General features: G+C 44.6%; 2 protein-coding genes across 5 annotated transcripts in view; both read right to left on the minus strand.

Moving 5' to 3' along the window:
* ARNT2 (aryl hydrocarbon receptor nuclear translocator 2) overlaps nucleotides 1-14,229 on the minus strand; it is a 155,010-nt gene that overhangs the window by 85,975 nt on the left and 54,806 nt on the right. The window lies entirely within an intron of this gene.
* Nucleotides 2,631-4,090, minus strand: LOC309328850 (putative CENPB DNA-binding domain-containing protein 1). Its single transcript, XM_081839303.1, has 2 exons — nucleotides 3,290-4,090; nucleotides 2,631-3,214 (listed from the first exon to the last, which is right to left on the minus strand). Exons 1-2 carry the CDS (start codon nucleotides 3,770-3,772, stop codon nucleotides 2,921-2,923), a joined length of 777 nt encoding a protein of 258 aa, XP_081695429.1. The 5' UTR covers nucleotides 3,773-4,090; the 3' UTR covers nucleotides 2,631-2,920.

Genomic DNA, 14,229 nt, shown 5'->3' on the forward strand with positions numbered 1-14,229 from the left:
AGTATATACTTTTTGTTTTATAAATAAAGAAAATAAGCTTGCAGGAAGCCTTTCGTTTCACAAACAGCCACTTCTTCCTTAAATTCTCCACCTTGCCACATGCAAGCCAGGGACACATAGAATCGTAGAATTGGAAAGGAACGCAAGGATCACCTAGTTCAGTGGGGGCCAAACTTGGCCCTCTAGCTGTTTTGGGACTACAACTCCCATCAACCTTAGCTAACAGGACCAATGGTCAGGGATGATGGGAATTGTGGTCCCAAAATAGCTGGAGGGCCAAGTTTGGCCATCACTGATCTAGTCTAACCCCTGCAATGCAGGGATCTTTTGTCCTACGTGAGGCTTGAACCCACGACCCTGGGGATTAAGAGTCTAACTGTTCTACCAACACGGCTACACCTGCTGCGATGGAACTGATAGCATAACACTTAATTATGTTTGGCTATTACAATTCTGCAGTGACAAACCTAGACAGCATCTTAAAAAGCAGAGACATCACCTTGCCAGCAAAGGTCCATATAGTTAAAGCTATGGTTTTCCCAGTAGTGATGTATGGAAGTGAGAGCTGGACCATAAAGAAGGCTGATCGCCGAAGAATTGATGCTTTTGAATTATGGTGCTGGAGGAGACTCTTGGGAGTCCCACGGACTGCAAGAAGATCAAACCTATCCATTCTGAAGGAAATCAGCCCTGAGTGCTCACTGGAAGGACAGATCCTAAAGCTGAGGCTCCAATACTTTGGCCACCTCATGAGAAGAGAAGGCTCCCTGGAAAAGACCCTGATGTTGAGAAAGATGGAGGGCACAAGGAGAAGGGGACGACAGAGGACGAGATGGTTGGACAGTGTTCTCAAAGCTATCAGCATGAGTTTGACCAAAATGCGGGAGGCAGTGGAAGACAGGAGTGCCTGGCGTGCTCTAGTCCATGGGTCACGAAGAGTCGGACATGACTAAATGACTAAAGAACAACAATTTATGGTAAGCCATGTGGTGTTAAAAAAGGATAGAACTTTGTTTTTGTATGCCACAACAGCAGCAAGGATCCTTATTGCAAAGTATTGGAAGACATCAGATCTACCCACTCTGGAAGAATGGCAGATGAAGATGACAGACTACATGGGACTCGCAGAGATGACGGGCAGAATCCGAGACCAGGAGAAAGAGACAGTGGAAGAAGATTGGAAGAAATTTAAGGACTATCTTAATAAATATTACAAGATTAAAGAATGTTAGATTGACATGGATTTAAAAATATTGGTTTTCAGAGATATTAAAGTAAGAAAAGAAATGGAATTAGTAAAAAAAAAAAAAAAATTTGGGAAATAAGGGAAGGGATTTGCTGGTGGAATAATGAAATTAGAATACAAAACGGTGAGGTATGAGGAAGTCGGGGAAATAAGGTTGAGAAAATAAGTTTTGAAATTATACTTGTTATTTTTTGTTTGTGTTTGTTTTTATTGTAGTTGTTTTGTATTTGTATGTCTTTATTGGAAAATTTAATAAATATTATTTTTTTTTAAAAAAAAAATTTCAATTCTGGTCAAGAGCCCAGACATACAGCCAAACCATGGTTTAGCTAGCCCTAGAGAGCATACAGAAGCATTCCAGCAGGAGGTGGAGAACTGCCTTAACTATGGTTTGCCGGTCGCAGACATTAACACTTTGCCTCCATCAGCACAAATAGCTTTTGGCAAACCACCTTCAAGCCTAGTTTTCCTAGCCTAGTTTTCAGCCAACCTTTAGCAACAACAGAGGAAAACCAACCAGGGTTATACAGGATTTCTGTAAAACAGTCCTTAATCTGTGTAGAAAAATCACCCCACCTTCTGCAGCAGAACTCAGTGTCCTTGTACCTAACTACAAAGAAAGAAAAGGAAGCTCAATCTCCCATCAATTACCCTGACGCATCTCTACCCTTGCACCCTCCTGATCTTCTGCCCTCCAGCTTTCCCTTCAGTTGATATAAGAAGACTGACAAATTAGTTTGGTTTGGACAAGATAACAAAAGATGGCTTTGTACTCCAAGAAAAATACTCCACAGGCTGCTCTGAAAAGACAAACAGAAAACAGGAATGAAAGCTACCAGAAGAATCTTGGTAGGATCCAAAAACATCTTTCTCTTGGTGCAAGAAGAAAAGGTGGGGAAGTGGGAGAGGGGAACCCCCAAGACGGAGATGTAGCAAAACAAGAGGAAATGGTCAAAAATGGGAGCAAAATGTTCAGCAACAAACGTTATCTGATGTGGTTCCAATTAGAAGTTCAAAGGCTGGCTGGACCAAAGTACTAATTGACATCTGTGCTTCTAAGAAGCATTCTAGTAACCTTCAAAAACACGTCTTGTTCTTAGTCCCTTGGACAACGTCTAGCAAGACAGCAGGGCAGGAAAACAGGGAGCTTCCAAAGCAGAGGTGAAGAAACCTTTTCCGCCTGAGGGTCACATTCTCTTTTGGACCACCTTCCAGAGGATACATCCATTGGTCAACCTAATCCAGAATCAGCAACATGGTATCCTCCAGATGTTGGAGGACTCCCATCAGTCTCACCCAGAATGGTTGAGGGATGATGGAGGGAAACACATCTGGAGGTCACCATGTTGGCTATATCTGACCTAATCTCAAGGGGCAGATACAGTGGTGCCCCACAAGACGAAATTAATTCGTTCCGCAATTTTTGTCGTCTAGCGAATTTTTCGTCTTGCGAAGCACAAAATCCCATAGGAATGCATTGAAAATCAATTAATGCGTTCCTATGGTCAAAAAAAGTCCAAACAAAGCCAAATTTGGTACAACAACAGTTTATTAACTGCTCTTTAAAGTCACACATACTGTAAAGAGCAGTTCAAAAATTGAAGGGAAAATAAATTAACTTTATAAACATGACAGAAAAACATTTAAAAATCAACAAAGTGTACAGTACATTTTCTAAGACTCTGGGGGACCACTCGAAGAAGGCTCCTCTTCCACTCTTTGCTTCTTGGTCAAGAACCTGTCCATAGTCTGCTGCTTTATCCGCCTTTTCAGCAGCTCCCTGAAAGACGACATGACCCTCGTATCATAAAAGTTCCCAGCGTCATGTGCCACGTGCTTCTCATGGTGGTGTAGATCTGCAAAAGTCTGCACCTCCTTCCACTTCTGGCAAATGTCCCTCAGTCTTTCGGAGGACAGCCGTTCCTCAGTTGCTTCCTCCTCTTCCAGTGAGGCCTGCTCCTGCGCAGCCTCTGCCTGCAGAACGTAGCCCTCCGTCGTCACAACCTCCAGGAACTCCGCTACAAAGTCTTCAGCCGCAGGAACATCAGAACTGGCAGCCTCTCCATGCCTGACCACACTGTGGATGCCAGATCTTGTCTTGAACCAGTCAAACCAACCTCTGCTAGCCTTGAAGACTTCTGGCTCGGCTGAGGTTCCTGGCTGTTCCCGGATGAGGTCAGCGTGCAAGGCCTTGGCCTTCTCACAAATGACGGCCTCAGACACTGTGTCCCCTGCACGCTGCTTCTCTTCTATCCAGATGAGCAGCAACTTCTCGACCTCCTCCAGGACAGCTGGGCGGTTCTTCACGATCCTGGTGACTCCCTTGGCTGCATCAGTCGCCAGGATCTTCTCCCTCATCTTCAGGATGGTCCCGATGGTCGATGGGTTCCTGCCGTACTCCCTGGCGATGTCCGTCACACGCATTCCGCCGTCGTGCTTCCAGATGATCTCCTTCTTCATTTCCAGCGTCACCTTCTCCTTCTTCCTCTCGCCGGCCACCGCAGCAGCAGTCTTCTTGGGTCCCATGGCAGCACAGCTCCTACCTTCGTAAACTCAGAAACAGAAAAAAAAATCAGTGATGTGCTTCAAACCCAAAAAATACAAAAGCAGCCAGCCACCCACCACACAGAAATTAAAACCCAGAACCAAGGCCTTGAATCCCAAGCACCCCAACCCCAAATCCAAAATCCAAAAACCCCCAAAAAAGTTTTAAAAGTTTAGCTTACCAAATGGATGAAAGAGAAGTTCTGTAAAAGCTTCAACAATCAACCACCGACGTCCTCAGAAACCTCAAATGGCTGCAAAATAAGTTTAGGAAAAGCTTCAAAAATCACCAATGTCTTCAAAAACCTCAACTGCTCCCACAGACACGCACCAACCCACCCACAACACAGAAATTGCAAACCCCTCCCCAACTGCTCCCCCAGCCCCTCCCCAACTGCTGCAAACCCCTCCCCAACTGCTTCCCCACCCAGACAAAAAAAAATTTCAAAAAATAACAACATGGCCAGCACTCAGAAATTCAAACTCAGAAAATTTTTCAAAAAAAATCAACCTGGCCCAGTGGTCACAGAAAATCATAAAAATTCCCAAAAAAGGCCCACAAGCCCCCAGATTATCGCAAACCCCTTCCCAACACCAAGTCCTTGAATCCCAAACACCCCAACCCAAAATCCAAAACCCCCCAAAAAAGTTTTAAAAGTTTAACTTACCAAATGGATGAAAGAGAAGTTCTGGAAAAGTTCTGGAAAAGTTTTGGAAAATCTTCAAAAGTGAGCAAAGTCTGAGAAAAGGCTACCAAACCACGTGCTAACAGTTGCTCCTCGAAGTCAAGTCGCAACTGCAGCTGCTCAAGCTAAGCACCCTTGGTTTTAACGGTTTTTACACAAAGGAAACAAAGTCGCGAGACGTTTTCGTTTTGCGAAGCAAGCCCATAGGGGAATTCGTCTTGCGAGGCAAATCGCGGGCGAAAAAACCTTTCGTCTAGCGAGTTTTTTGTCTTGCGAGGCATTCGTCTTGCGGGGCACTACTGTACGTAGTTCCACAAACAGGCTACTTTGGTGATAGTGGTGGTGATGTGAGGTTAATTTGCATCCTACGTATTTATGACTGTATGCAAATCTGAATGTCTTGTCTCTAATTTGATAGTTTATAAGCTTCTCTACAATCATAATGAGCACCCCAAAAGATAATCCCAAAACGACTTTAGCTTTGAAGTAGATTAAAGCAGTTGCATGAGAAGAAAATGTAGACATTTACACTTGCCTAGAGAAAAATGAGTGGTGCCGTGGTCTAAACCACAGAGCCTAGGGCTTGCTGATCAGAAGGTCGGCGGTTCAAATCCCCGTGACGGGGTGAGCTCCTGTTGCTCAGTCCCTGCTCCTGCCCACCTAGCAGTTCAAAAGCACGTTAAAGTGCAAGTAGATAAACAGGTACCACTCCGGTGGGAAGGTAAATGGCATTTTCATGCGCTGCTATGGTTTGCCAGAAGTGGCTTAGTCATGCTGGCCACATCACCTGGAAGCTGTACACTGGCTCACTCCGCCAATAAAGCAAGATGAGCGCCGCAACCCCAGAGTCAGCCACGACTGGACCTAATGGTCAGGAGTACCTTTACCTTTACCTAGAGAAAAAGAGGAGGAATTCCCAAGCTCTTCCAAGCTCACCCAGAAGAAAGGATGGGAATGTATTGTATCCTTTTTTTGTAGCAAATAGAAAAGGTTGCAGTGTTTGTGCGGTTCTTGGCAATTTGCATTTCTTAGTACAGAAAGTATTGCTCTGATGTGTAGAGAACTTTCCTATTCTACTTAATTCAAGAGTGTTCTAGGTGGTTTCTTTCTATGTGAAAGAAACAGGCAGAAGGCGTCTGATGTTTGGGTTGTTCCTTCTGGGAAGCTGAGCACATCTGGTTTAAGCTGGTTCTGCTATCCTTTCTGTCAAGGTCATGCTGACTATAATAGTCAGACTAGAAGGAGCCCAATTTCTCACTTTCTCTTTCTATCTCTTTGTTCTAGTGCTCTGTTCTGTGTGCTATAGTGATAAGGTTTAGTCTTATTATATGTTCTTGTAAGTTTAAGTTAAGTCTGCTGCAACTGAATTTCTTATGGACTGTGCCAATCCTGAATCTATTGGATTTGTGACCATTTATGCTCATTTGCCTTCTCACAACACTTTCTCTGGTTTGCAAATGGCCGGTAGCCCCTGCAGTATAGTCTGACCCTTACACATAACTGTAACATGGGCAGGTGCGGAGAAGACACACCTGTCCACACAAACATCCAATGGGGAGCTGGAGGCTCCAACATTTGCTCCTCCAATATAAGAGCTGACACTATGGAACTTTATTTTACCTGCCCCATATCAGCCCTGCCAATGGACCAAGTTTTCTGTATGAACCAAAACTTCCTCTGTCTCGTAGTCCTCTGTCCCTCCTCAGTGCATCCAAAACAAGGCAAACCATAGCCAACCACCATGGGACCCAACAATCCACCACCAAACCAATTCTCGGCGGAACTGTTTGGCCCTCCATGTGTTCTGGTGTTAGTTGCAGTGACCTCATTGGATTGCAAAGGAAAGAATGAGGCTGGGTGTGTGTGTGTGATTGGACATTGTATAACTTTTACTGGCATGGTTTTCCCACTGCTCCAAGGAAGCATGGATCCTTATCAAGGGCAATAAAAGCAAAATGAAACATGACTGAAATGTAGCATAGTTCAGGCATATTTATAGCTATTGCTGGCAGCCACTACAGCTGAACTGGAGCAAGGGAATTGTAAAGGAGCCTTTTATGTCAGGCTTTCCCCCACCTCTCCCTCAAGGATGCCCGTTCCAATGTTTTCTTCATCTTGCTCTGAAGGCTAAAGGGACTTTCCAAGTACATATGCCTTTTGACAAATGGACCAAGGTTGGGTCATTCCTCTAAGCATTTAGAGGAAGCAAGCATAATTCCTATGAAATTATGGAATAAACCATGGAACGTGATCCCACAGGAGGCAGTGGTCAGAGGATTAGACACATTCATGGAGGATAAAGCCATCAATGGCTGATAGCCATTGATGGCTATGTTCTGCCTCCATGGCCAGAGGCAGCAATGCTCCTGAATACCAGTTACTGGAAACTGCAGGTGAAGAGAGTGCTTTTGTTCTTGAATCCTGCTGGCTAGTTCCCATTGGGGCATCTGGTTGGCCACTGTGAAAACAGGATGCTGGACTAGATGGGCCATTGGTCTGATGCACCAGTCTCTGCTTACATTCTTAAATTAGAAGAACGCTATGGGTGCCTTGGGACGCGGGTGGCGCTGTGGGTTAAACCACAGAGCCTAGGGCTTGCCGATCAGAAGGTCAGCGGTTCGAATCCCCACAACGGGGTGAGCTCCCGTTGCTCAGTCCCTGCTCCTGCCAACCTAGCAGTTTGAAAGCACGTCAAAGTGCAAGTAGATAAATAAGTACCGCTCCAGTGGGAAGGTAAATGTCGTTTCCGTGTGCTGCTCTGGTTCGCCAGAAGCGGCTTAGTCATGCTGGCCATATGACCTGGAAGCTGTACGCCGGCTCCCTCGGCCAATAAAGCGAGATGAGTGCTGCAACCCCAGAGTCGGCCACGACTGGACCTAATGGTCAGGGGTCCCTTTACCTTTACCTGCCCAATGGCCTTTGGGGTCTTGCAATAGATTTTTTTCAGAAAAATACCTTCTCCTATCTTGTGCATGTATCACACCCAAAAAGATACACAGTGCTGGAAAGAAGCTAAGCTCAGAATTCATATCCTGTGTTTAAATGCCGTTGCGTCTGGGAAGAGAGAATTGCATCAGGGCTCAATAATGCATCACAGATTTGGGACTTAATCTAGAACAGGCATGGGGAACTTTTGGCCCTCCAGATGTTGCTGAACTACAATTCTCATTATTTCTGGCCACTGGGCATGCCTGCTGGGGCTGATAGGAGTTGCAGGTCCTCAACATTTGGAGGACGAAAAGGTTCCTCACACTTGGCTTGGAACATAGTTGTTCCTACCTTCACGGTACCATTTCTCCATGATTTGTTAAATAGACCCCCTGTGAGTTTCAGAAGGCTCTAAAGTGTCTATTATGTACACAAAGGCCTTGTTCCATGAGAACCTCAATCAAAGCTTGGGGGAAATGGGAAGCCCTCGGGTAATTTAATTATAGATGGACAAGTTTGAAGCGGAGCTCTAATCAAAGCTATAGGAGATTAAATAGGATAACGGTTAGGATATTGGATTCCTCAAGCTGACCTGTTTGCTGAGTATTTGGTCTGTTTTGCTTGCTCAGAGTTTACAGTGGTCAGATTATGCCCAGTCTTTCCTGACCATTTGTCCTGATTTATTTGCAGGGATCGTCTATACTTGTGTTGTGTGTATACTTCTTTCCATTAAGTCAATTGTTCACCCCACGCTTTTCAATACCATTCCCCATCACTTCTCCATCTGCAATAGGTCTATTTAGTTTTTGCTTTTGAAGTGGATTGGCTGTGCTAGGGTGACAGAGCGCTTTAATCCACTTTATTTGTGTGAACCCAAAGTTCTGGCTTGCACTGGAATCCCTCCTGCAAAAGCGTGACACTCTGGAGGCACCCACTCTAAACACACATTCCTGCCTAGGAGGAACAAAATCTAGCAGCGCTGAGCTCCAAAACACTTTTCAGGCTGGAACAAGGGCAACTGGCCAGCGTATATGGAAACTGTTACTTTTTTATATATCTTTTTAATTATTAACTATGCCAGAAAGCTCATAGAGGCTCATAACTCTGCTGAAAAACAGGTATCATGTGCTGATGTGGTAGTGTTGGGACAGCACTAGCCATTTCTACATCCAAAAGGCAACAACAAAGCAAGCCAGGCAAAAAGCTCTAAACTCACCATTCTCGTGAGTGTTTAAGCTATGTGAACTGTTGGTTCAAAAACTCTCTCTGGTTTTAGCAAGTAGGAATTTGGGTCAGGCTCCATAGAAGCACACAATACATTCACTGACATCCTAAGGAGAGCCCAACTGGAAGACGGCCCATCTAGTAGAGTAACTTTCTCCCAAAATTGGTTTATTGGGAAGGCAACAAACAGACCATAAAGGCAACAGCTCCCTCCCACAGCTCTCTTTCCCTCCTTGAGCAACTGGCATTCAGAGGTATGTTTGTTTTGAACACAGAAGCTCTATTTCCCTGAGGTGGCCGAATTATTTTTTTATTTTGTTTATTTAATTTAAAAACACATATCCCACTTTTTACCATCTAGGTCTCAAAGTGGTGTAAAGTGATTCAAAAATATACAACATACAGAATTTCAAAACACAAATTAAACCTCAGAAATTTAATGTCTCAGAAATTTGAACTAGAACACGAGAATTAAAACACAACAAAACAGAGATGTAGTCACCTTGCAAATAGACTGGCCAATTACAAGGCACCTTCCTATTCTATATACTAATGGCAATCTCATTGCCTGAATATGGATTCTGATGTAGCCAGAATTCCACCACACACAATTAGTAATCAGTGGGCTAATCCCAAGGTTTGCACAAGTACAAAAGAAACTTTTAATAAGCAAAGCATAATGGAGGGAAGGAGAGAGGGACAATGAGGGCTGAGCATGCTCAGTGGCCACAAAATGCTGTCTGTCTGTTGAGAGGAAATGGAGTTTCCTGGAAGAGCATATACAGTGGTACCTCGGTTTAAGAACAGCCTTGTTTACGAACTACTCAGTTTATGAACTCTGCAAAACCAGAAGTAGTGTCATGGTTTGCAAACTTTACCTCGGTCTAAGAATGGAATTCGAACGGTGGAAGGGCACTGACGGCGGGAGGCCTCATTAGGGAAAGCGCACCTCAGTTTAAGAATGGTTTTGGTTTAAGAACGGACTTCCAGAATGGATTAAGTTTGTAAACCAAGGTACCACTGTAGTTTGGTGTCAAACTTGGCAGGTCTTGAGTTCCCCTAAAATCAAACCAACCATCCTTCATTGCTATTGAACACAAAACAATTCCACCTTCAGGTACCTCAACATGAAGATTCTTCTAGCAATCTTCTAGTCCTGAATTTCCAAATAACATTCTTTTACAGATGAGATTTGTTTGATTAAAAGCACGTGTGCGCACACACATCCCCATACTACAGGGATATGTTTTAAAAGCACATGGGCACGTGCAAATACCAAGGATTTCCCCAGCTTTTGGATTGGCACTGTATGCAAAGTCTCTACTCTGTCTCTAAAGATTTAGTCCCCTTCCCTGCGAAAAAGGAAACTCACTGGGCATAGGGCTCTGAAGGATGTGTCATGTCCAAACCAGCCTTGCACATCAGGCAGCTGCTTGTATCTTTATGACCACCTGGGACTGAAAATGGGAAAGCTCCAGTATCGCAAGTTCCCTCCCTGCGATCATTGTTGCTGGAACTGGGCGTGATTCCGGAGCTGGTTTTTATCCGGTGGAGCTTTGATTTGGCGTTGACTTTCCTAGATATCGCGTTGCTTCAAAACGCCGTAATCATATTGGGAAGTGCCTCCGGAATAACGAAGGCGTGTTTTGTTTTGATAAATGTGGTGCCTGTTGAGAATGGAAGACAATTGTCCAAATCAGGAGCTACCTTGGGAAATCTGCCACACTTTGCTACCTCAGCATCAATGTCCAAGCTGGTGAAGTCCTGGGGTGGTAGCTTGACAAACAGCAGCAATTATTTAATCTTATTCCTCTTACTTTTTCAAATCTGGAAGAGCCTGGACGCTTCCTCGGGGAACTGCCTATATGATTCAAGAGCTCACAGAATATCTGTGCTAAGGGAAACCAAAAAGGTAGCAGGCTTGAGAGTTCAAGGGCATCCATACCTCTCTGACCTGGACAAAACTGCTGAATAACAGGCAAAAGAGGGCAGGGAGGGGGTTCCCTCAACCCTAATAGCCAATACAGGACTATATGGACCAATGGTTGGATCTGGTAAAAGACAACTTCTTTTGTAAATTATCATTTTCCTCTACACCAAACGGCATCCAGGAGGAAAAAATCACAAGTGTAGAAACAGCATTGGAGTAAACAATATTTGCAGAAAAGGCCATATTTGATCTTTAAAAGGACAACAACAAAACTATTTCCAAATTTCCATCTCTGGTGCTATTTATTCAACAATGACTAACAGCGTCCTCTTTATAGCATCCTTTTTTTCTGGCCTGATGTTGCAAATTGCTTCGAAGTTGCTCCGCTGATTAATTAATCCTGCACCACGCACAGACAATCTGACTCCACGGACAACATCTGGATTCTCTCTGGGTGCACAAACTTTGCTTGCTAACAGCATTCCTTGAAAGCTGGACATAAAACTGAACCCGGGTGCAGCTGCTGAAGCTATCAACATCTGCAGTTCTCATGGTTTCCAAATGGAAGGTCCCCCCCCCCCCCCGCCGCCTCTTGTCCAGATCTCTGCAAACTCCCTACTGTTTTACAAGGCTCAGATTCCAATATTACAGTCTAATGCTTTTTGTGCAAAGTCACTGCAGAACTCATGCTCTTTAATTCAATAAAAGGCGTCTAATCAAAACAAGCCAGTCTTCACTCTCTATCACTGTTTCCATTATAAAAGCTTATTTCCTGCTATAGCTCCTCACAAAATAACTGTGAATGGGGAGTGCAATCAGGCTCGTGCCAAGCAAAATAAGATTGGTTAAATCTGCTTAGTCATGCTTTTCAGTTGCACAATAGGAAAAAGGCGCAGATACTTTACGTCTTTGATCAACTGTTTTCCTGAAACTTAAACCTATCAAAATTTCTCCAAGGAGACACTACAAAGCCACAAGCTTGATTAGGGGAAGAGTTCACAAAAAAACCCCACATTATTCTCCTCCAAAATTAATCTAGATGGCATAAATCATACACATTAATATGGATTAAAATTATTTTCCCCCATCAGTCCTTGAAAACCAGCAACTGACACTAGCTTGCAATAAAAGAACACTCAACATGGTATGTCCTAGAAGAACATGGAAGTAGCTGTTTTGCGCAGGCGGATGAATTGTCATTTAACCTAGTAAGGGACAGGGAACCTGTGTACCTCCAGATGTTGCTAAACTCACAATTCCAATCAGCTCCAGGGATGATGGAGAGTTTTAGTCTGGCAACATCTGGAAGGCCACAAATCCCCCACCCTAGCCTACTAGAATCATCTCTTTCTCATGAAACTCCTTTACATATTCAAATCTTCTGAGTCTCTGCTCTACATTCCCACCACCAGTTGTGGTAAAGGAAGCAGGTAGTTGAGACAGGACATTCTTGGTGGTGGCACCTACTGTTTGTTTTTAACTTCACCATAAGCTGCCTTTGGATTTTTTTTTTCATGAACAAAAGAGGTTGAAGGTAAGAATTCCTTAAATAAACACATCCGGAACACACAGAAACGCGTTTCACTTCTGAGCTATGCTACCCGCCTTAACGTGCTTCACATATATTATCTCTCCAAGCCTTACAAACTGTTCTCCCCTTGCTGAGGATCTGAAAAAAGGCTCAGGGTACTGGCTTAAGGGAAAGACCATTGTTCATGGGCAGGATTCCTTCATTGGAAGCAAAATGTCTAAGGTTCAGGAGAAGGGCCATAGCAAAGTGGTAGAGCAAGACTGTAAATAAAATAACCAACAGTTCCATTCTTACAGCACTTGGGACATGCCTTCTCAGGTTCCACGTCAAAAGCACTGCTGCAGGCAGAAGAAAACCAAAAACTGAACCCAGTTGGTTCCCTGAATGGCCTTTATATCCTGAATAGCTGCCAGTCACGGAGAAGCCTTTGAGCACATTCAAGTTTCCGGCAGCCTGTGGAGAACAGGACTTGTGTGTGTGTGTGTGTGTGTGTGTGTGTGTGTGTGTGTGTAAGTAAGGAAAGAAAAAAAAAAAAGGCAAAAGCAAAACAAAACAGCTGGCTACACAACAACATGCTCTTCTTTCAAGGCTTCTGCTGACCTTTCCGTCAGTACAAAAACTAGTTTCCCTGGGGAATAAAAAGTATGAGAAAGGCCCAGGGGCTGCCCAAATGGTTTGCCAAAGTTCCGAGTCCAGGCACCCACGTAGCTCTCCCTTCCGTCCCTCCCCAAACCATTTCATTTGATATCGTTAACCCCACTGCTCTCCCACAGCTTGCCAAACCATAGAAGTAGAAAATGAAACAGTTGCTTATACTACCCATTTGAATGTTTCAGCAGTTTCCCCAAACCGGCCACTTTAGCCCACGAGAGCATGCTGGAACACGGTTCCATTCTCTCTGGACAACTGCAGTGCAAAGCTTAAGTGGACATCATGTGTGATGGACAGGGCCCCAAAAGACAAGTAGGTCGTTTCCACTGTGCTCCCAACAAAACCTACTTCCTGAGTAGATGGAAGCTAAAGGGAATGGGCCATAGCTTAGTGGCAGAGCTTCCGCTTTGCATGCAGAAGGTCCCGGGTTCAATCCCAGGCATCTCCAGGTAGGGCTGGGAGAGACGCCTCTCTGAAACCCTGGAGAGCTGCTGCCAGCCAGCTGTAGAGCACACTGAGCTAGATGGTCCAGTGACCTGACTCAGTGTAAGGTCAGATTTCTCCATCCATGAAGGACAATTTGATCGGAAACGAGGAGATGCTTGTGATGCTCTACCACATGGTGTGGTGATGGGCACAAGCTCAGAAGGCTTTGAAAGGGGAATTTAGAAACTCTAATTTAGGAGTTTCTAAACCTAGACAGCATCTTAAAAAGTAGAGACATCACCTTGCCAACAAAGGTCCATATAGTAAAAGCTATGGTTTTCCCAGTAGTGATGTATGGAAGTGAAAGCTGGACCATAAAGAAGGCTGATCGCCGAAGAATTGATGCTTTTGAATTATGGTGCTGCAGGAGACTCTTGAGAGTCCCATGGACTGAAAGAACAAACCTCTCCATTCTTAAGGAAATCAGCCCTGAGTGCTCACTGGAAGGTCAGATCCTGAAGCTGAGGCTCCAATACTTTGGCCACCTCATGAGAAGAGAAGACTCCCTGGAAAAGACCCTGATGTTGGGAAAGATGGAGGGCACAAGGAGAAGGGGACAACAGAGGATGAGATGGTTGGACAGTGTTCTCTAAGCTACCAGCATGAGTTTGACCAAACCGCGGGAGGCAGTGGAAGACAGGAGTGCCTGGTGTGCTCTGGTCCATGGGGACACGACTAAACGACTAAACAACAACAACAGAAAACAGCCAAAAACAACAACAAATAATTTAGGAGTGGGGAACCTATCGTCCTCCACTTGTTGTTAAGACAACCATTCCCATTAGCTCCAGCCAGCATGGCATAGATCAGGGATGATGCAGTGAGGGACCAGCACAATCTGCAACATGGATGGGAAACCTCAGGCCTGGGGGAGAAATGTGGCCCTCCACATCTCTCTCACAGAAACATAGAGTTGGAAGGGACCCAGAGGATAATCTAGTCCAAACCCCTGCAATGCAGGAATATGCTAGGGCTGGGCGATATATCGTCCAAAACCCATTTG

Source organism: Podarcis erhardii (assembly GCF_964252035.2).
Source record: "Podarcis erhardii genome assembly, chromosome: 14".
NCBI lineage: Eukaryota > Metazoa > Chordata > Lepidosauria > Squamata > Lacertidae > Podarcis > Podarcis erhardii.

Coding starts and splice junctions, on each gene's coding strand:
- LOC309328850 (XM_081839303.1), bottom strand. CDS start 3,772: ATGGGACCCAAGAAGACTGCTGCTGCGGTGGCCGGCGAGAGGAAGAAG. Junction 3,215..3,289: donor GAGAGGCTGCCAGTTCTGAT/GTTCCTGCGGCT, acceptor CTGCAGGCAGAG/GCTGCGCAGGAGCAGGCCTC.